Source organism: Antedon mediterranea, chromosome 4 (assembly GCF_964355755.1).
Source record: "Antedon mediterranea chromosome 4, ecAntMedi1.1, whole genome shotgun sequence".
NCBI lineage: Eukaryota > Metazoa > Echinodermata > Crinoidea > Comatulida > Antedonidae > Antedon > Antedon mediterranea.
Genome location: NC_092673.1, coordinates 13,168,540 through 13,190,806, shown reverse-complemented (window position 1 = coordinate 13,190,806; position 22,267 = coordinate 13,168,540). Strand labels below are relative to the sequence as shown.

At 34.6% G+C, this 22,267-nt stretch overlaps 1 protein-coding gene across 1 annotated transcript; it reads left to right on the top strand.

Annotated features, from left to right (window-relative positions):
* The first annotated feature begins 651 nt into the window (after nt 1-651).
* Nucleotides 652-990, top strand: LOC140047566 (toll-like receptor 2). The gene has a single exon (XM_072092608.1). The coding sequence runs from the start codon at nt 652-654 to the stop codon at nt 988-990; it is 339 nt and encodes a 112-aa protein (XP_071948709.1).
* Nucleotides 991-22,267: the final 21,277 nt, after the last annotated feature.

Here is a 22,267-nt window from a genome sequence, read left to right as displayed (position 1 = left end):
AAGAAAAGTTTTAAGTTGACGAATTCGATCATCTCAAATCGACAGGTAGCGCGTTCCAGATCCGCGGAGCGGCGACAGAAAAAGCATTGTCACCAGCTTTCCGATTAGGTCGTGGAAAGAAAAGTCGGGTGGGATCATTAGAGGAGCGAAGTCGACACCTGTAATTAAATGAAAGCTGGTCACGGTTAAACTTAAACAACAGAGTAAATACATTTTAAAAACAAAAACAATAACTTTGTACAATATTTTTTTTTTATTTGAAGCCAATGAAGATCTTCCAATAAACCATCCGAGGGCTGATCCCGTCCACACGTAAAGACCAGTCGCGCCGCCTTGTTCTGCAATCGCGGGCATATCAAGTAAGAGCGAGTTAGCATAGTCAAGGCGGGACAGGATCAGTCCCCTGACGGAATTGTGGCATGCATCCTTAGTAATAAATTTACGTATGCGCCACAAGTTACGAAGTTGGTAATTCAATGACTTGCATAAAGCATTTACTTGAGAGGACATATTTAAAGAGCTATCAAACATCACACCTATCATCGGAACATCATTGGAACCAACGACTTCGTAAACAATAGGCCCTACCAGCGAATTTGTAACCAAGGACCAGGACCACCTCCTACACTATCAACGGAGAAAATATTCGGTATGACGTCACTGTTTGTCTGTTACAAAAGCAAAGACACACAATGGGTCCTTGATGTTTTACAGCCATCGTTGGAGGAGCAGCGGAATTTTAAACTATGCGTCGACTATCGAGACTTTCTTCCAGGAGAAGAAATCGCTACGAAAATTGAAAACGCTGTTAAATTTGGTCGGAAGGTTTTACTGGTTGTCAAAAGTGAGTGGTGTAACTTCGAGTTAGAGATGGCGCATATGCGTATGTTAGACAACCATGAATATATATTGATAGTGGTATTACTTGAAAAGGTGTCACACAAAGACATGCTGGTACTGTTACACAATATATTAACAGGACAACTGTAAAAAGCCGCCAACGCCTAACAATGGTACAGTCCACGTTCAGAAGCAAAGCAGCACCTACCCTTTGCATACATGGCACCTTGCATAGTATTGGCATAATAATAGTGAAATGTGCTGGCGCCTTCTGACCGCTGTCAGTAATGTGTTACACAACATCGCTGTACAGAGAATTGTATAATATAAATAGTAGGTTTCGGAATTGAACAATAAATATAAAGATTGCTTTAGGATTAGTTACATAGAAAATGTTATGTTTTCTGCAGAGGGTTAGAAAGAATTATACAATAAACCTAAAATGGGGAAGAAGGTACCACCAAGATATATTTACAGAAGCTGTATCGTCGCGTAACCGTCGCGTTGAATATCATTTTGGTAGTGAAACAAGATCGAGAATATACTAATGTATACATCATAACAATTCTTACGTAGTTGGAATAAACTACAATTATTTTATAATTGATACGAAAGTGAAATATTAATAAATCATATGTTTGTTTAATATGAAATTGATCTATTCACATTAAAATGCGGTTTTATCATCACTTCCGCATTGACATACTGTAGGCCTTCATTTACAGTCAATTTGTGAATTTTCAACATAAATGGTTTATACATTAATACTATGAATACTATGTGGAGTTTTCTTCAGGTTACTATCGTTCTTTCTGTAGTATTCTGTCCTATAATTAGAGGTCAATCAACGTGTTACAAATACAATCCGTTGGAAAATGGAACTTAGTCGCTTGATGATTTGATGTCCTAAGCAATGTAACTGTCAATATTGTAAGGAAGAAACGGAATCATATTACACTCATAAGGTGTACTGTTCAAATAAAGGATTGAAAACTATTCTATCGCAAGATACGGTGCCCACTGATGTTGAATATTACCGTACTATATAAAGTGCAACATTATTTCGTCACTGAAGAACATATATAGCTCGTTCGAGTACCTTGGACATTACACTTAAAATACTAATTGGTCTATAGTTGCTTACCACAGACTTGTTGTTTTTTTTAAAAACCGGATGTACCCGTGCAATTTTGAGGTCTTCAGGCACGGTTTCGTTTTGAATTGATAAATTTATAATGTGTGCGATAGGACCTTTAATGGCAATTGCACCATCGCACAAGAATCGTGCAGGAATGTTATCTAAACCAGTACTTTTAGCTATATTTAGGCTTTGTAGCTCCTTTAGAACGAATTCCTCTGTAACGGGGATTAGGTTCATATTATTTTTGGACACTCCCTTTCTTTCATAAAATTGTTTGAATTTAACTGATTCTGTATTATAACGTGCACTGCCGTTAGGAAGTTTACTAGCCAGATCATTTGACACGCTAGTGAAGAATCTATTGAAGTGTTCTGCGACTTTATTGTTATCAAAGCAAACTTTATCTTCTATATTTAGTACAATTAGGGGTGAAGACTTTGTTTTTTGACTATATCCCAGAGATTTTAATTGCGCCCATAACTTTTTTGGATTTTTTAAATTTCTTCTAAGTTTTTACTAAAATATTGAGCTTTCGCGCACTTAATGTCTCTACGGACTTTGTTTCTTATTTTGCAGAAATCAGAATATATTTTTTCCTCATTTCTATGTCTTTTAACCTTCCTCAATAATGAGTCACGGTGACGAATATTTTGTAGGATTGTATCGTCTATCCTGCTCCATCTAATAACAACTCCCTGGTCTATCCATGGTTCGGTTCTATTTTTTAGTCTTACCTCTTTTAAAGGGGCAATCTCATCAATAGCATTATTCATTATTGACTTAAATTTAACCAAGCAAGATTAACATCATTAAGATTATATATACTTGACCAATCAATATCTGATAGCTTAGATATAAACGCGGTGGTAGTGTATTTCCTTAGAGACCTAGGCTAATTGTTACATTATTGTGTTTATTAATAGAACTTCGCAAAATTTTCCGTGTACAATAAATAAGAACATGGTCACTTATTCCAAGATCTATAGTGCCAAACTGAGATATCCTATCAGGTTTGTTACAAATTACGTGATCTATAATCGTACTTGTTTGTTGCATAGCCATTTCAGTTTTTTTATATTTTAGAAACGGACCGCGCGTGTGTGAAGGTACAGTAGTTAAAAATAAAATTTATACTGCAAATTAATAAAGATCAAATTAAATATACCCCATAAAGAATCGGAATATATTGTGGGAAATAGCCGTAATGTCTTCTTTCTTGTGCCCACTCTGTCACGGCAGTTAGTTTCAAAAGATGTTTAAATTAAATAATGTATTAATAATTATTAGGATGGTATTTATTTGAATAAACGCCTCTCCAATAAAACATCACTTTGAATAATAATCATTATACTATTTGTAGTACAATTCATCGCACTGTTATCTACAATTTACCAAGCATTTGTTATTCTTTTTTACCACTTTTCATATCTATTAGAGGATTTCATTTGATTATAAATGTTACCATATTATTAAAACTAAAAAATTAACATATATCCCTCGAATATAAGCACCTCCCTCAAATGAACTCCGCCTCCCTAAAGGGCCCTCTATAGCAAAAAATAAACACTATACTTTAAAACACTGTGAAACAGAGTAGTTTAGTTTTACGAATGTCAAGCATTTTCAATAATGGTAACCGACAGAAAACGTACAAGGAGAACATTTTTATCATTCCGAGAACCATCGTCTACACTTCCTAGAGGGAGAGCGAGCGAAGCGAGCTCACCCTCTAGTCTGTAAAATGTGTAAGAATGGTTGAGAAGACATTGAACATTTTCTATTCACATGTAACCAACTCAATGGCATAAGGATTGAAGAATATACCAAATTAGAATATTATGTTAATCAATGTCAATCATTTAGATGTATAGGAAGATTTTTATCTCTGGTGACCTGAACACCAAATTATATCTTGTATTAGGTGGAACTAATATTATATGTATGACGTCGATTCCATATCAAATGTCTTTGATCGTTATTGTAAGCACTATGTTAAAAGAGCATGGGCACACAGATGTGTTGTTCTAAGCAAGTAAATGTTCATATCAATTAAACCAAATGATTGATATCTATTTCATTATAGGGATAGGTCTACATTGTTGTTGCCCAATTCATTTTATATTGTACAATTCATAATTTATCCTATGTTTATTTCTTGTATTTTTGTATTTTTAGGTTTCAGTGGGTTTCCTGCTACTGTAGTGATTATCATCTATGGTATTGTAGTTACTGTAGTTGAATTGTTTTGACATGTTGACCTACATTTTTATTGTAATTGTAGTTTACTATATCATAATTTGTTGTTGTTGTTATTTCTTATGGATGCACCTTCCACTTGGTCAAGTGCCACTGTTGTAAAAGTGTAAACTCCAAATAAATTATTATTATTATTTATACATAATAACTTATGCATGATGTAAGCAGCATATCTCCTTAAATTCAAACCGTTCTGACCATAATACATCACAATACACACATACATATAAAGCGTCCTTTTTCTTTATTTCTGTTTAATCTCATTTTTGTTTTATTTAATAACTTTTAAGTTAAAAGTTTCAAATTGTGTAAAAAAATTCTTCTAACATTACGAAAAAGTCCTGTACCACTATTATTAATTTGTCTTCATCTCGTATTTAATTGGCTAGTTTTGTTCATGTGTTGCTTTTTTTGTAAATTACTTATTTGCGTATGTATTTGCTTGCATACGTATGGTATAAATGTGGCATTTAAACTTCCTTCATATTCTAAACGTATGAATTATCTCAGTTTTAAATTCTTGCATTTTTTCCGAAAGTGAAACATTAAAAAATCATTATTATTATTATTATTATTATTTTGTCAAAGATGAAAGTGATAGTAATTCATATTTTAATTTGAATTCTATTATCACTTTCTTATTATAATACATTTTACAGTCGATTTTTCTCATTATTATGTTATACTTCAACGAAAAATGGTAAAGGCGGACAATTAATTTGTATTCAATTTTGTTGTTATGTTATGTTAGTTTCATTTGGAAACAATATCTATTAAAGCTATAACTACTAAAGCTATTAATCAAAATGGATGCCTACATTTTTCATGTTACCATCAAACCAGGGAGATGTAAAATAACATCTAATAACATCTCCCTGATCAAACCATCTTCCAAAAGAAGAAAACAATTTTTGATTGTGCACCGTGAAAAACATAACCACATCGAGTCCTGACCACAAGGAATATACTCTGAACACTTAGCAGATGAAACTGATGTCAAGACAAGGCCATATACAAGTTAGTGTTTACCGACCGACTGACCAACCAACCGACCAACCGATCGACATAGTGAGCTGTAAAGTCGCGTTGCACGCGACTAAAAACAAAGGGATCATTAGAATGAAATTAAGAAAACCAAATTGAGGTAGGAATTAATTCTTTAATAAGCGATCTAGAAGAAACTAAAAGCAAGTTGACAATTAGGCCTATACGTTACTGAAGCTTAAAAAGGTTACATGATTTGGAAAATAGATCTTAGGCGAAATAGTATTGTTCTTTTGGTGTGTTGGAATACTCTTGGACTTACTGATATTTTATATAGACCTATACTGATCGCTGTCAAAAAATGATAAAGAAATAGAAGTTGAGCGAGCGCATCGTATCCCTTGGTAAAATTAACCATTGCTGATTTACAAAAAGACGGAGAGCTATAGGCCTAATACACCATGGACTGGTTCTGCATACACGTGGAAAACTAAAGTGAGTGTAAGAAAGCCAAATACTACTTACCGTATATTATACATGAATTTCAGAGTTGGTTAATAGATATTCTTAATTCTGTTAAAATAAAAAACATCAATGTATTTTGCTAGGATCCTTTGATCTGTCCAAATCGGACGTTTCGATAGATGACTTTTCTACCAACTTTTTTCAGTAATTCAATACATTCTTGATTACATGTGATATCATCTGACCATTTATCTGTTTCTGCAATCTTTACGAACATCAATTCTACAACAACAAACACTAGTCTTTGGGAGTGGAGTTGTCATTAGAACAAATCCTGACATGACATGACAATTGGATTATAGTAGCCAAGCATACCACCAAACCATAAACTCTCTCTTATTTTGTGGGATGCAATTTACTCTACTGCTGCAGGCTTTGCCAGCTGCCTTTTGCCACCCGGCCGCGCCTATGCGTGCCTTTTGCCACCCGGCCTATGCGTGCCTCTGTTGCTACCCGGCCTATGCGTGCCTGTTGCTACTCGGCCATGCCACCCGGTCTTTGGCCACCCGACCTTTTCTGGTAGAGAGTGTCATAACTTTGAACAGGAATTAAATAAACATTTGTTCTTCTTCGTAGGCCTACCACGTATTTCTTATTTATTTATTAGTCATTCAATATTCATAATTTTCTTCGCTAAATGTTTATTTTTACTATTTTTACCATTGCCATCCTCAATTCCTGATAGGAATATATTTCCATTAATGGCTTAGAGACGCATACTATTTATAATTCTCTTTCCAGTGCTAAACAAAAAAAAATGTTGGCTGTAAAATTTATCTTAAATCATAAACCTAATAAGTGTGCGCGGCTTGAATAATATTATGTTAAGAATTAAAAGTAACATATCATGTATGTTTACGTTGTTATACCGATTTTGTTACTGTGCTTTGGTTGGTATATCTGAATTGTCATCAAAATTCTGACATATAGCATCTTCAATTGATTGCCACAAAGCAATAGTGTAATAATTCAAAACAACTGTTGTTTATTTGCTTCCCTTTTCCTGACTTTTCTCTCTGAGATGGAAAATTTAATTTAGATTAATTACTTGATTTACTTGATGTTGAGACTTATAAAGCCAAAGCTTGTGTGTCCCTCGACGTGTTTCTATATATTATCTTGTCTACTAGGCCTATAGGAGACAAACTTGCAGAAAGAAGACAAGTGTTTTTCCAGCCTTGACTTGAATTGATTGATTGAGTCAGATTCTATGACGGTTGGCGGTAATTTATTCCAGACGTTGCATATGTTTTGTGTGAAGAACTTTTTCCTGATTCTTAAATGAGATATGTCTTTATTCATTTTCCATTTATGGCCTCTAGTTCTGAACTCTCCTACTAAAGTGAACAGATTTCTGGCATCAGTGTTATCAATGTGACTGCAAATTAGAGCAGATCTCGTCCTTCTGAAATGAAGAGTAGGTAACTGTAGTTGTTTCAATCTATCCTGTTAGGCATCTCTTCTAATTTCTGGCACCAAACGGGTTGCTCTCTGTTGCACTTTTTCAAGCTTGTCTGACTCTTTATGATATATATGTTGCCAAACAGGGCTGCAATACTCAATTGACGGCCTGATTATGGTTTTATACAGCTGCATGAAAGAATAGTTATCCAGATAATAAAACGTTCGTTTTATCATTCCTAATTTTCTATTTGCCATAGAAGCCTTCTGTGCAACATGTAATCTAAAGGACAGTTTGTTGTCAAGTATGATTCCCAAAACTGCTATTGATTCCACTGATTGAATTGGAATTCTTCTTTGATCAGTAGGCCTACCCATATGATAAACAACATTCCTATTCTTTCTTCCCAAAAACCAATAGGCCTAATTTTACATTTCATTAGATTGAAAGGAAGTTGCCATTTCTCAGACTATGCAAATAATTTATTCAGATCTTCCTGTAATCCATTTGATTCTTCCACATAACACTGTTCACCAAGTTGTACATTTTGGTATCATCTGCAAACATTTTTACTTTTGAACTAACTCCTTCGGGGAGATCATTAATAAATATATTGAACAGTGCAGGACCAAGCACGCTGCCATGTGGGACTCCACTACTAACTCTCAAGCTTTCTGAATGAACTCCATTTAACACCACCTGTTGTGACCGTCCAGAAATAAATGCTCTAATCCAGTTTAATAAATTTCCTCCAATGCCATATGCCTGTAATTTGTTTAACAGCCTTTCATGTGGTACACTGTCGAACGCTTTTTTTAAATCTAGAAAGATGCAATGTGATGTGATTCATCAAGGCATTTCTTACAAACGTCTCCATGGTCTTGCACATTATAGATGTAAGGCTGACTGGTCTGTAATTTTGAAAACATATCTTGTAAAATAGGGCTTAATAAGTTCACTACTTAGTTCTTTGAGCACTCTTGAATGTAATCCATCAGGTCCCGGAGATATCCAGGCGCCGTAAATAGGATTCTATATCATTGTTGAGAATTTCACAGTAACCAATTCAGGGTCAGAGAGAAGCGGGATGGTAAGTCAGGAATATTAAGAACGTCCTCCAACGTAAAAACTGAAGCAAAAGCTTTATTGAACACTTTTGCTTTCCCATAATCATCAGACACCATCTCACCTAGATTATTCTTCACACACGCAATATCTAGTCTCGATTTCGTTTTGCTTTGTACATATTTCCAAAAGTTTTTGGGGTTCACTTTTATTTCTGTGGCAATTTTAGTTTCATAACTCTTTTTTCCTTGCTTTACTAACCCTGTAACAAAATTCCGTTGCTTAGCATAATTATTCCATGTTTTTTCATCTCGCTTTTTTTGAGATCGGTTCCACAAATTATGTTTTAGATTGATCTCCTTTTTCAGCTCGATATTTACCCTACTCCTTCCTATTTAATAGTCTCTTTTTCCGTAATGGCACATATTTCTCAATACATATATTTATAGCTTTTTCAATCTTTTGAGATAACTCTTCACCCGTTGCGTCAAGACATTCCTCTTTGATATTAAAATTTGAAAATTCTTCCCTTATTTGATCGTAATTGGCTTTATAATAATTCCTCATATAAGGTATTTCACATTCCTTTATAGCCTCTTTAATCCTCAATTTAAATGTAATAACAGCATGGTCGCTTTTACCAAAAGGAGGGGATATTTCCAGATCATCAATTACGTTCTCATCCTTTGATAACACTAAATCTAATAAACTGGCTTCTTGATTTATACGAACTCTTGTAGGTTCTCTTACATATTGAGTTCAAAATATGTCTTCCACATTTTCCATATTGTATTTTTGTGAGCAGGACCTCGTAAATATTTAATTAAATTGTAGTGGATCATTACTATTTCAACTGGATGAGAACAGGGCCTAGTTATCTCTGACGTCGTGATATTAGATGAAATCCCAAAACTTAAACAAATACTCTAAAATATTGTATATAATAACGTTAGTAATAGACAGTGAAGAAAAAAATGTTTAAAAAAAATGTAGGCTTAACAAAGTTCAGCTACAGTAAATTACTGCATTTTCGTATACAGTATAGTATTTGAATGAATATCATAATGTTGTTTAAGAAATAAGTGAACGAACCTACAAAAAAGACTTTAAATATTTATTATATGGTCGATAGCCGCCCATAGACATATCGCCGACGTGTGATTGGGAGGAGGAGGAAGCAGCCCGCCACAAGGAATTAAAGGATGAGGAGGCCAGAGGGAGCTCGCTCGGCCGAGGAGGGGGATGATCTGGTAACAAACAAGAAGACAAAATAGTATTTGGTGTGGTTTAGTTTGAGTTTGGGTTTCACCAGCTGGTTTTACCATGAATATATGAAAAAAAGAGTACAAAATAAGTCCATTATGTGTCTCCATCAACCAGATGAATTGATTGAAAGAAGCAAGAAGTTAATAATAATACAGTGAGTTCCTGTGTGGTACGGACGGTGCGCTATGATGAGAAGAAGTTTATCAGTGATCACCAAAACTCTAAAGGGCAGGCCTGTGTGACGTGAGTTAACTGTAGGCTCCTAGCTAGGCCTACTTATTACGGTATGTCTTCAACCACTCTTCAGGGTTTGTCAGTTGGACCTGATTCTGTGTACCGACATTAATGCAACTTTGTATGAATATAAATTTGGTAAGTTAGAAAAATATGCCGATCTAGGCCTAGCAGGCGTAGAGCCATAAAATAACCATCTTACAATCACGCTAGTGTGTAACAACCATGGAGGTATAAAACAATTAATTAGGGTTACCAAGATCTCGGGAGTTGACTCCATTGTTATTGCCACGATTCAACTCTCCGCGTACGTTACCATGCGCGCTATGTCATTGACGCGATTATGGGATTATTTGTCCATTGGTATCATTTTTATGTATTATTATTCTGAAAATAATTGAACTGTTGTAAACATAATTCCTTTTAGTATTTGTTTATTTACATATCATTCCATCAGATCAAATATTTGTTATTTCTATTAGCCTAGGCTACATCCAACCAAACATGTAAAAAAAGTAGTTAAAATATCGTACTATCTAGCGCGTACGACCATACATCAGGGCTGAATATTAACCTTTAAACCAAGATGGCCAGCAGGGCCAGTTGGAATTAATTGATGGTGGCCCTTAGTAGAATTTACTGGCCCTGTTTATCAAAAGTAATATTGCGCAATTCAGACTAAAAAATTCAAGAAAATAACACTCTACTAGACCATAGTAAATTAAATTGTAACTTTATTCCAATCATTTCTACTTGTAAATTGTCATCAAAATCAATTATTATTATGGTGATGTCTGATGATAGACAGCTAGTAATTCCTCATGCAGTTTTCCTGAAGTTTGTGCTAGGCAAACTCATCATCTTCAAAATCTGAACCTTCTTCATCATCAAATTCATCATCATCTGATGATGATGATGATGATGATACATCCTGTAAATCAGGCTCAACCACTTCATCTGAAAAAAATGAATAGATCATGATTTATTATTTCGTGAGGTTCATTATCTTATTGGTGGGCCAGTGAATGAAAACACTGTACAGTCTGTACAACAGTTTAAGTATATTGTTATTCAATTATTATTTAAGGTCCCTGAATATATCAATAAATTATTGTCTTTAATTGTTTATACCTAATACTGGCAATGCAACTCTGCCTGCAGTAGAGGTTGCTGCAGTCTTGTCTTGGATATTTGGTCGCCTTGTCCTACTACCCATTGAATTCCATAACTCTATGGCTGGAATTGGGTTGAATGATTCAATATTATTACTCAACATTTTGATGGAGAGCAGATCATTTAGTCGCTTTTCGCTTAATGAGCTTCTAAGTTTGGTTTTCAGCATTTTCATTTGTGAAAATCTCCTCTCGACTTCTGCACTTGATGCAGGCAAAGTGAGCAGCAAGTCAACAACAGAAAGTAAATTCTGGTGGCATTCCTGATACTTTCTGTTGACTGCTGCCCACGTCAATGTTGGGATATCCGCTGCTTCACTGTGTATGAAAAAAATAATTATTATGTCGGTTTGATTAAAGTTGTAATAAAGCATTCAGTAAATAATGATAGTTATTACTCACTTCTCATCATAGATTACACTTTTTAGTGACGTCCACTCGCTATCAACTTCATCTAATGATACTTTAGCTGTCTGTAGGATACTGCGATAGTGATCAGTAACTATTTTGAGTTCAGCATGACCAAATTCTAAATTAGCACAATGAAACTTAGTTACTAAGATTTAACAGAAAAAGTTCATCATACTTTACTTTAAGTACACATTTTTAATAATAATCATTCTGAATCATGGTGGTTTTTAAGAAAACAACAGGAATTACCATTTATTTCTGTAGTTGAATCAGAATGTGGCCATGAAGTAAACTTTACTATATGGCTAGCTTTGAAGATTCCTTCATTTGTGTCGGAAAACCTCTCCTGTAGAGCAGTCAAAAGTCCATTAATTACGGTCTCACGGGCTGACTTGAAAGCTGTATCATTGCCAGAGAGAGGATGGCTAAAAAATTCATCAACATCTATATTAACCTTCTGCAAATGTGTGCCTTCACTACAAAATAGAAATAAAGTGTTATTTAAGCTGTTATTGTATTGATATTATACGGAAGGGGTAAAGAAAAGAAGATAACTTTTACAATAAAATATTAATTATTAATGATGCATTGCATATCTTCCAAACAGCATTTGGATTAGATATCAATGAATGTTGTTATAATAATTAAGTTACTAACCTTGTTTTAAATCTGCTAATAACAGAGACAGTGGCTTTCATTATTCGATGAATATCACATACTGCTGCACTTTTTTGTTGGAAAACAGATGATAGTTTCTTTAGCTGGTTGCATACGTCGAAAAGAAGATGCAAGTAGAGGATGATATCTTTTGACAACAACAGCTTTAAGAACCCCTTTGCTTTACTTACTTGCGTTTGGTTTGATGGTCGAGCATCGGTTTGTGTCATCTGTTGATTAAAATCATAATTAATGATAACTGAGTGTACTTATAAAACAAGCCAAAACAAATAATTGACTTCCGAATCCATAGTTAACAAAATTAATTTCCCTTGACTATCACCAAGAATTTCATGGTGGCTTACCTGCTGCAAATGCTGAACTATAGCTGGGTATGACACTAACAAACTTTCTAGGGCTGTATGAAGATGTCCCACCCATCTTGTTCCACCAATCCTAGTTGGGATCCGCAACTTTACATTTAATGACATAGCCGATCTCCTTAACATCGACCTGTTAACAGTACTCTTGTAATAGTAGTAGTACATGCCCATCAAGAGGGTGGTGACGGCTTTTTCATGTAGAGTAATATTCTTCGAAGAATCTTTAAACGCCAGCTCTAGTCTAAAAAAATAATAGTTGCAATAGGTAGTAACATGTATAAAAATTAATTAATTGTATCTAATAGCATGGAGGAATATATTTAATTCCTCCATCCATGGTAATAGTAATAGGCCTACTGTAGCATGGGCTCAAACTGGTAAATAATAGGTAAATAATAGAGTATGACAATTTTAAATAGTGGCAAATGAATTTTGATTGTAGATTTACAATCATCTACCATATTCCATTGTTGGGTATAAAAACTCTATAAGATTTAATGTAAACGGTAACCGGCTATTTTTTTTGTATGGATAAGTCTTGTCATTGTTTTAACAGTTGCGCTATAAATAGCTCCATGCGTGGTTGAACGAACCATGGATCGCAGCCTGCTATGGAGCTATAAATAGTTTCATGAACGCACACGAGGAGAAAAAAAAAAACCTTTTCGTTACTATGGTAACAACTCCACTGCAAGTCCGTAGTACACTAAAACCTTTGTGGTGCCGCCGCTGTTGGTTCCCAGGGTAGCTACTCTAACCATGCTCTAACCAGACCCGTTGGCTTTAGTTACCGTTTATTGGCTAATGTCAAATATGGGCGGACCATAATTATTCCCTACATTCTATTGGTGACTTGTATTGTATAGTTAAACGTTATTTTTCTTTTTCTAAAATAACGGTGTTTACTTACAAGCACCCGTAAATTGTATAAATATGCCTAATGTAGATAACATTGAACTACGGAATTTTACCAGAGTTCTTTTTTTTTTTTTTATATTTATGTCTGGACCTACCTGTGTGCGAAGCAGTGAACCGCTACTGTAGACGGTTGATCTTGTTGTAATAAAGCTATAAGGCCATTGCGATGGCCTGTCATCACAGCAGCTCCATCGCACCCCAGTGCCACTAATTTCTGATTGTAAATTTCCCATGGCCGTTGAAGATTTTCATTAAAAGTGTGCTTTATTGCATCGTATATGGAAGGCGCGTCTGGTCTTTCCACGTGTACACACGCCGCAAATTTTACATTAACCACCCCTTGGTTTGTATAACGGACGTATATTAGTTCTTGTTCTTTAATTGATGAGTCTGTTGACCCATCAGACAAAATAGCCAGGTAGCTTGCGGTATCAAGATCATTTGACAATTTTTGTTTTTCAACCTGGGCTATTGCATCGGCGAATAATTTTGCCGTTGAATGGTTTGTGTATGTGTTGCCAATGTCCAAACCTTTAGCCCTATCTAATTTGCATTGCCATTCATAGTCAGTAAACGGCCTGTTATGCATTGCCAGAGAATGGCAAGTACGAAACAAAATTGACAGCTTATAGACTACTTTTTTATTCAAATCTAAAATTATTTTGTGGCCTTGAGTATGATGTGGCTGTTCTTTAGCCTTGACGAGCGCTTTCGCTTTTGCGTGTGTTGCCGATGATTCGTGAAGTTTTATGGATTCAAGTTTTAAGGCACTGGAACCTTCATAAAAAGTGTTCCTTACTTTAACGCTTGGATCTATATCCGCTCCATCGATGCTGGCAAAAACTTTCTCTTTCGTCCTTCTTTTTCGTACTTTCTTTGTGATTCCAACGTTTCTTCTTTAGTTTTGGTTTTTTTTTCAGGCGGCGGAGAGCAATTTGCAATAAACTTCCACATTATGACTCGCAATAAAAGAATGTAAAATATTTTGAAAGAGAGATTTTTTAAAACTTTTGACGAAGATATCAAATGGCAAGAAAAGGTTAAACGTTTATTGCGTCATCCGGCCTATTATGACCATATATATAAGGACGCTTTATATTATATTTATGATTAACGCATATGGAAACGCGTTGTTTTGTCTATATGCGCAATAAAAAAAACGCGAGCTTCGAATTTGCAACGCGCAGAGCGAAATCGATACCAACTGCCGCACATACAACGACCGACGACCCGGCCGGAAGGAATCATTGTAATTCAATAGCGCCGCTCTCTACGCGCATGTGACGTGTAGAGCAGCGACGCTATTTTATATTATTTACTTTGATACCACCACCCCACACCGTCAACGTCGTCCGACACGAAAAGCAGCTTTTTTTTGCCGGGGACGTGAAAATTCCCAACCTATCAGAGCTCAAGATCAATTGACGTATGACGACGAACGTTACTGATTCGCCTAGATTTCATTTTTAGTGGAACTCTACTCACGTGGTGCGTACGTAACGCACAGTGTACATACCACCCATCCTCACATGTCACGCACACACAGTGTCTACAGCAGTTAAAACAACTTAACCAAGCAATAATAATTTCGGATATGTTTTATTGTTAATGCTAGTGTGATCAATCAAGCATGCAAGCACCTGTCAGGCCGGCATAAATTATTCGTCCCCGACAAAACTTCATTGTGTCGGCGGTAGTCTAGGCTATTATGGTTTATTATAACTTTAGCCTAGCTAGGCCTAGGCCTGTTAATACTGTAATATTAATAAGGTAGGCCAGGGTCAGACGGCGGATTACGGAGGTCGCCAAACGGGTCGACCTATACTAAACTGATACTCGCCCTTAGTAAATAAAGGTCGCCACTGGCGACCGGGCGACCGCTAATTTTCAGCCCTGATACATGGTAGATTGTTTACTTAAAAACCATCGAAAGGTCCAGTGAATACTACGTGCCAGTAAATCTATGGACGGCATTCGGGCGGACAGGTAATTACCGTATATTTCGGTGTATAAGTCGCACTTTTGACACGCAAATTTGACCTCTAAATTAAGGGTGCGTCTTATACACCGAACATAATGCCTCGCCACACAGAGTGTACATATTGTTACCTCGTTGGCTAGGCCTGAGTAGGCTAGGCCTAGCTACAGTGTACTAACGTAATGGCAACCTGCTTCTGCCTAGTTTCCAAGGCATTTTAGCGTGATATTATACTAAATATGATGAAAAGATTTGTTTATTATGGAGCTGTTTTAGGCGCTCCGATAAAATTTCATTTGTAAACGTTTACGATTGCAATAGTATTTATTTATAGTTATACGCACGATCGCCGACCGCCGTACCCCCAGCGCAAGCCCTTCTTGGCGGCCACATGTTGTACGGTATTCGAATAGTATATTCTCCAGGTGATTATAGCATGGACCTAGCGTACACACTTCTCGGATACATAGATACTAATCGAATACAATTGTCCGTGAAAACGTGCGCCCTCTCGAAATGATCGAGCGAGGTTAGCCCACACACGTGCGTGTTACACACACGGTCATGCACTCGATGTTGCGGGTGCGAAACTCATGAATAACAAGTTAGAAACAACTTGTTGAGGCTGGGCGCGCCCGAGCCTAGGTAAGAAAAAACCTAAATAAAGGACGCCGTTGTAGATATAACAAAATACATTACAATAATATTGATTACAATTGAAAAAAAACATTGTTTTGATGAAATATAAGGTGCGTCTTATACATCGACGATATAAAAAATACCGATATTTTACTCTCAGTTAGGGGGTGCGTCTTATACACAGGTGCGACTTATACACCAAAACATACGGTATTGTGATTTGAATGTAAATGGTTTAAATTTTGCGGTCGGCCTCGAAGTATCTGTGGTTAACAATCTTGAGGATTGATTCATGGAAAAGGGAAGAAATTATGTAAACAAAGTAAAATAAAAGTTTCTTTGGGATCTGGACACTTTCCGATTAATTCTGTGTGTTTACATTGACATGCTTGATTAGAAAACTTCAATCTTTGACCGATATTGCCTTGACGACTTTATTCCGGTTCAAATTTGTCCGCCGGAATGGATTACAAACGTTTCACCCACCTACCTATCTTGCGCCGCCGCGGCGTTATACAATCTTTGGTGACCTTACCCTATTGAACCTTGTTTTTGTAGTTGAGCCTCTTTCTCGATATGAAGCCTTTATTATTCAAATCTTTTAGAGAAAAGTCACAAAGAAGGTCCATTTATTTCATTTTTGAAACAAAATTGTGAAAATTATGAGAGGCTCAACTACAAAACCACCATTTTGTGATATGATGTCATCGTAAGCCAATCAAAGCTGAGCTTTCCTGCGATCGGCAGAGCTCACGGTTGAATGATTTCGGATTCTGGCTATTTGATTGGTGGACGCGAATCACCCACAGCGGAATATTTTCTCTCGCGTGTACCGCAAAGTCACATGATCTATGTACTGATCGTTACTACACAAATTTAGAGCAATGAATTTGTATGAATTCTGTTAAATAAACAACTCTATATATTTTAAAAACATTTAATAACATATTTTATTGATGTTTCCAATGTTGGTGTATAAAATAAAGTACTATAAAACGTAATTATATGAAATTATTTTAACGAAAAATGACGTAGTTTATACAATTGTCGACTGAGGGCACAATTTGTTTGCAACGTTCGTAGCTAAAAACGATAATTTTCGGCGATGCTTTAGACCCTATATTTTGAAAACTACAAGTCAGATTTTCGTAATTCTTTCTTTATTGGTTGAAAAACAACAACTTTTAATTTTGCATCGTTATTCCTAATACAATTAATATAACTCCATGGTGGTGTACGTAACCAAGCCCCAGGCCAGGGCCATTGGAGAGATACCGAGAGCTGACTCCATTTTTATTACCATGATTTAACAGCGCGCACGTTACAATGCGCGCGCGCAATGTCATTGTGTTTTTCTACTTTGGTAAACACTTTTTATAGGTCACTATTCTCAAAATAAATTAATTATGAAAATATCCTTTTGAGTTAATATTTATTTACGGATACCTATTATTCTATCCTATATAAGATCAAGTATTTTTCATTTCCATTTTATTCAACCAAAAATGTGAATATTATGGAATGCAGTTTACGCAACATTTCGATGATATGAATTTTATGTGAATAAAATGCATCGATATGAATTGAATGGCGCCATATATATGAATGAAATGTTTTGAATTGAATGCTTTGAATTGAATGTTTTGAATGACATTTTTTGAATTTAATGTTTTGAACGAAATGTTTGGAAGAAAATGTTTTGAATGAAATGTTTGAATTGAATTGAAAAGTCAAACTATTGGCGGCATACGTCATTCCCGCTCACGATTTTTTTCTCAACCTCTTAAGCCTGGGTACCCTCATCTTCTTTCCATGCTGCCTTATGCCTTTACAGAGAATCCTAACAGACCTGGGTTTGGAAATATGCATTCCACTGTGTCGGCGGAACAGCATTAGTCCTCAGTTGCACCAGAGATCAAATTGATACGCCCTCATCTTTCAGTATTTTTATTTTATTCACGATATTTATTGTACTGAATACTTAAATAAACGCAACAAACTGCCATGTCTACTTCATTTATATTTATTTACTAAAGTGATGTTTTATAATTTGTTTATAGGCGTACAAAATTGACCTTAACATAAAATTTGTCTCTGTTGTTTTAAATCATCATAATTACACCACCATTGTTTTTATATACATGGTTTCTATCAAGGTGTGGACATGTGACATGAAGAGCCCAAAACTTATTTTTTTAGCACTCACCTGCTGTCCGTATTTTTATTTTTTATATGGATCCAATTAAGACAAAATTATGCACTTGCAAATGTAAAATACTTTACCTAATGATTCTATGGAGTTATTAAATGATGAATCATTTTCGCTATTATCGCTAAAATGGATCAAATTAAGACAGAACTATGAAATTAGTTGTGCTTTATTCTTCTGTTAATCACTTTTAATTAGTTTAAATTCACCCTTTTGGCATTCTGCAGACATGTTTCAAGGTAATTCCCGAACGATTTAAAATCACACAGTACTGGGTTTAGCCAAATAGTGTTCCTGCTCCTAACCAGTCATCCATTCATAGAAGCATCTATCTAATGGCAGTTTTAGAATTTCCCCGATATTAGACTAGCTTCGGCTTTAGTTGATAGAAAGATCAAAAATATTGTAAGATTTATGCAATATTCTAATGTTGTGGGTTTAATTCCTTTATTTTCGTTACAAATAATGTCAAATGTATATATTATTGCGTGTAGACAATATAATCAAGAAAATTAAATATTTATAGTAAAAAAAAAAGGTTAAAAAATGCGTATAAGAATAAAGAAGAAAGTAATTATGGAGTGGCTATTCCAGAATATACAATATTAATTATTGTAGAGAGTTTATAGTAATTTTGGTGATCTTGTCAAAGGTCAAGCGCCTAGCCTGCCATGTTTCGATATTCAATTTAATTAAAGTGGTGTTTTATAATTGGTTTATAGGCTTTACAAAAATAACCTTAACATAAAATTTGTCTGTGTTTAATTTTTCTATGGATCAAATTAAGACAGAATTATTATTTTTATTTACAAAAAATGACCTTAACATAAAATGTGTTTTATTTTTTATAATCTTGTCATCAGATTCTAAAATTAAACAGAAATTGTATCATTATCAACTGCTGTGGAAGTTATAATACAACATTGTTTAGATAACAATGGCCATTGATAAGATTACCTGCTACTACTACCTTCAACAAATACAGTACATAGTTATTAATTTATGGATTTGGGTAGAATGAACTACTGTACATAACATTCAAAAATACCTTTCAGTAATTGCATCTATACTGACATAAGTAAATATAGCATTTTACAAAATGGAGGAATTAGTTTATTATACAAACAAGAATTTACTGTACTTTCTGGATCTTCAACATACATTGTTGATGTGTCTGTAAAATAATAACATTATCTTAAATTTCAACATTCATTATCTATATGTATCAGTATTATAAATAAAAAGACAGTTAATCATTAAAATTTACTTCAGTTAAGTTAAAAAAAGAATGGAAAACTTGAAACTATAGTATGAATTAATGAATTACTGTATATAAAAATTTACCTTCTGGGTCTTCAGAAATTTTTGGATAGAAAATAATAACATTATCGTAAGTTTTAACATTCAATTATCAATATGTTTTATGTGTGCACCATTATCATCCATGGACAGGGCCGTATATCCAGGATTTTATTAAGGGGGATGGGGGGTTGCTGAAATTTTTTTTAAAGCATATACTTGTTCACGCCGGCGTGTTGTCCATCAATAGGGGTGGATACAGATTGATTTTCGTGAAAATGAAGTAATGCATTGATACATACTGGGCCAGGGGAATCCGATAGTTGTCTCATGGCTTCAAAGGTGTCTAACGGTATCATCTGGAACCATGTGGTCATTACCTTTTCCGGTTTGAAAAGTAACCTTCATTTGGTTAAAATATTTTAGTTTTCATTTTATAAGACGACTTAAAACTTGTCTATGCGCCGTTTTCTGCTTCCTCCCATTCCAACAACAAAAGTCTTGCTGGTTCCCCACCTCTCCATGCATTAAACAACGTTATTCATGAAGCAGCTACTTCTCTAAGTTTAACATATACATTTGGTAACTCAACAGATGATTTGTCTTGTAGAATTTCTTTCATTGATGAGATTGTATAGTCTCGAACCTTTACTACATCACACTCAAGGGGAAGTTTGTTGGGTTTTCTGAGATTGAATTGCTTTGATTTATTCATAGAATTCATAGCATCATCTCCAAACACAAAATCTTTGTTATGGTTTAGCACACAAAAAAATTTGATTTGGCTTTGTCGTCATCTTGTTTGAGTAGATAGTAGCCTTGTACTACTTTTGCAATTTTCTTAATTAAATACAACAAAGAAATCTTTAAACCTGCCCTAGTTTGGCTGCTTGTTTCTTGTTCATTCTCATCTTTAAGCTTTTTGAAGTGCATGTACAAAGTTGCTACTCTTCTTAAGTCGGACATCACAGATTTCTGAACTTCACCCTGCTTATCTTTTTTCTTTTCATCTTAGTGAAAAGTGTTTGTCCTAACAAACATCATTTCTGATGCAATTACCGACCTAATCCTCATAAAATCGTTTTGAAATGTGAAATTTAAATTCAACATAGACATGAATAGGTGGGGAATTAAGGATGGAAGTTGGTAAAGCTGATGCCGTTTCAATTGTATCTTTACTGCATTTTTTTTGTGATGCCAGAAAAAACGTCGACTGTATTACCCTTTACACGAACTGCAAATAACTAGACGTGAATCTTTGGTTTTTAACCTTTTCTGAGTCATCAATTCTTCATCCTTGCCCATTTTGATTATGTCTTCAGACATTGTGCTTGTAAATTCCTTTAACTGTAGTGTTGTTAGAAACTTCACTCTCTCTTTTATGGAAAGTTTCAAAGCATGTTTAATGTCAGAAGTATCTTTGTGCCTGCTAAGCCTACTTTGCAGAATTCCACAAAAAGGACATGGTCTATAGGGTTTTTTTTTAGAGCCTAAAAAGAAATATAAATATGACTATTAAAAATATGAGAAGTAATATCTTTATAGTGATAACATTTGATAATGTGTGAAGGAAAGAAATGAATCGAATTAAGACGGAGTTATGAAAATAGTTATGCTTTTTTAAAATTTACCTGTTTGATATATATAAAACACAAATAGTTCAAGTAGAATAATGAACTTGCAAATAGTCATTAAATTATGTTGTTGGAACATCATCCCCAATTCCTGTCATTTACTGTTATTTTTCCAGCAAAAATCACCTTTTTGGCATATAAAACACAAATAGTTCACTTAAAAGAGTGCACTGGCAAATATAAAATACTTTACCTGGTTGTCATTTTCAATATCAGCTGTTAACAACAAAAAATGGATTATATTAAACAAAGATGGAAATAGTTCTGCTTTTTTCTTCTGTTAATCACTTTCAATTATTTTAAATTTACCCTCTTTATATATAAAACACAAATAGTTCAAGTAGAAAAGTGAACTTGCAAATAGTCATTAAATCATGTTGTTGGGGGATCATCCTCAATTCCTATCATTTACTGTTATTTTTCCAGCAAAATAGTTTTTAAAAATGTACCCTTTTGGCATATAAAACACAAATAGTTCACTTAGAATAGTGCACTGGCAATATAAAATACTTATGGATTCATTTTCAATATCAGCTGTTAACAAAAAAAAGGATTAAATTAAACACAGATGGAAAAAGTTCTGCTTTTTTTTCTGTTAATAAATTTCATTTAGTTTAAATTTACCATTTTGGCATTCTGTAGATATATAAAACACAAATAGTTCAGTTTAGTGAATATTTAGATTAGTTGTAGTAAACATCTGTTTGATATTTTATTTGTAATTTACATTTAAAAGGATAGGGTGAGGAAAATAAACTATTAGGGAATAAAATAAACAATAAACTAAGTACGCACTATTCTGGGCGTGTCCCTTTTTACAAATTTGAACCATATATTTAGAAGTTAATCACGCTCACGGTATCTAAGTCATGCGACAGTCCTACATCCAGGGACCAATATGTATTTACAAGGCGGTATCCTCCCTTTGTAAGAATGGCAATTAATTCACAACTAGCCTATATTTACAAGTCTGACCACTTTTGTAAGCTTGTAGTACTAAAAGTATCGCGCCCGCTCATATTATTTATTTATTTGGATTTATAAAGCGCTTTTCCAAGTGACCAAAGCTCTGAAAGTATAAACTAAAGTTACAAAAGTTCATTAACAATTTTTAAATTTATCTATGAATACCACTTGGCCCGTCCATGCTTGAAGTAGGTTTTTCTACATTGCGGTTCATGCATATTTTCTATGCTACAATTTATCCTTTGGATTTTTAAAGTTATATTTAGATCATGTACTAAAATTGTATTC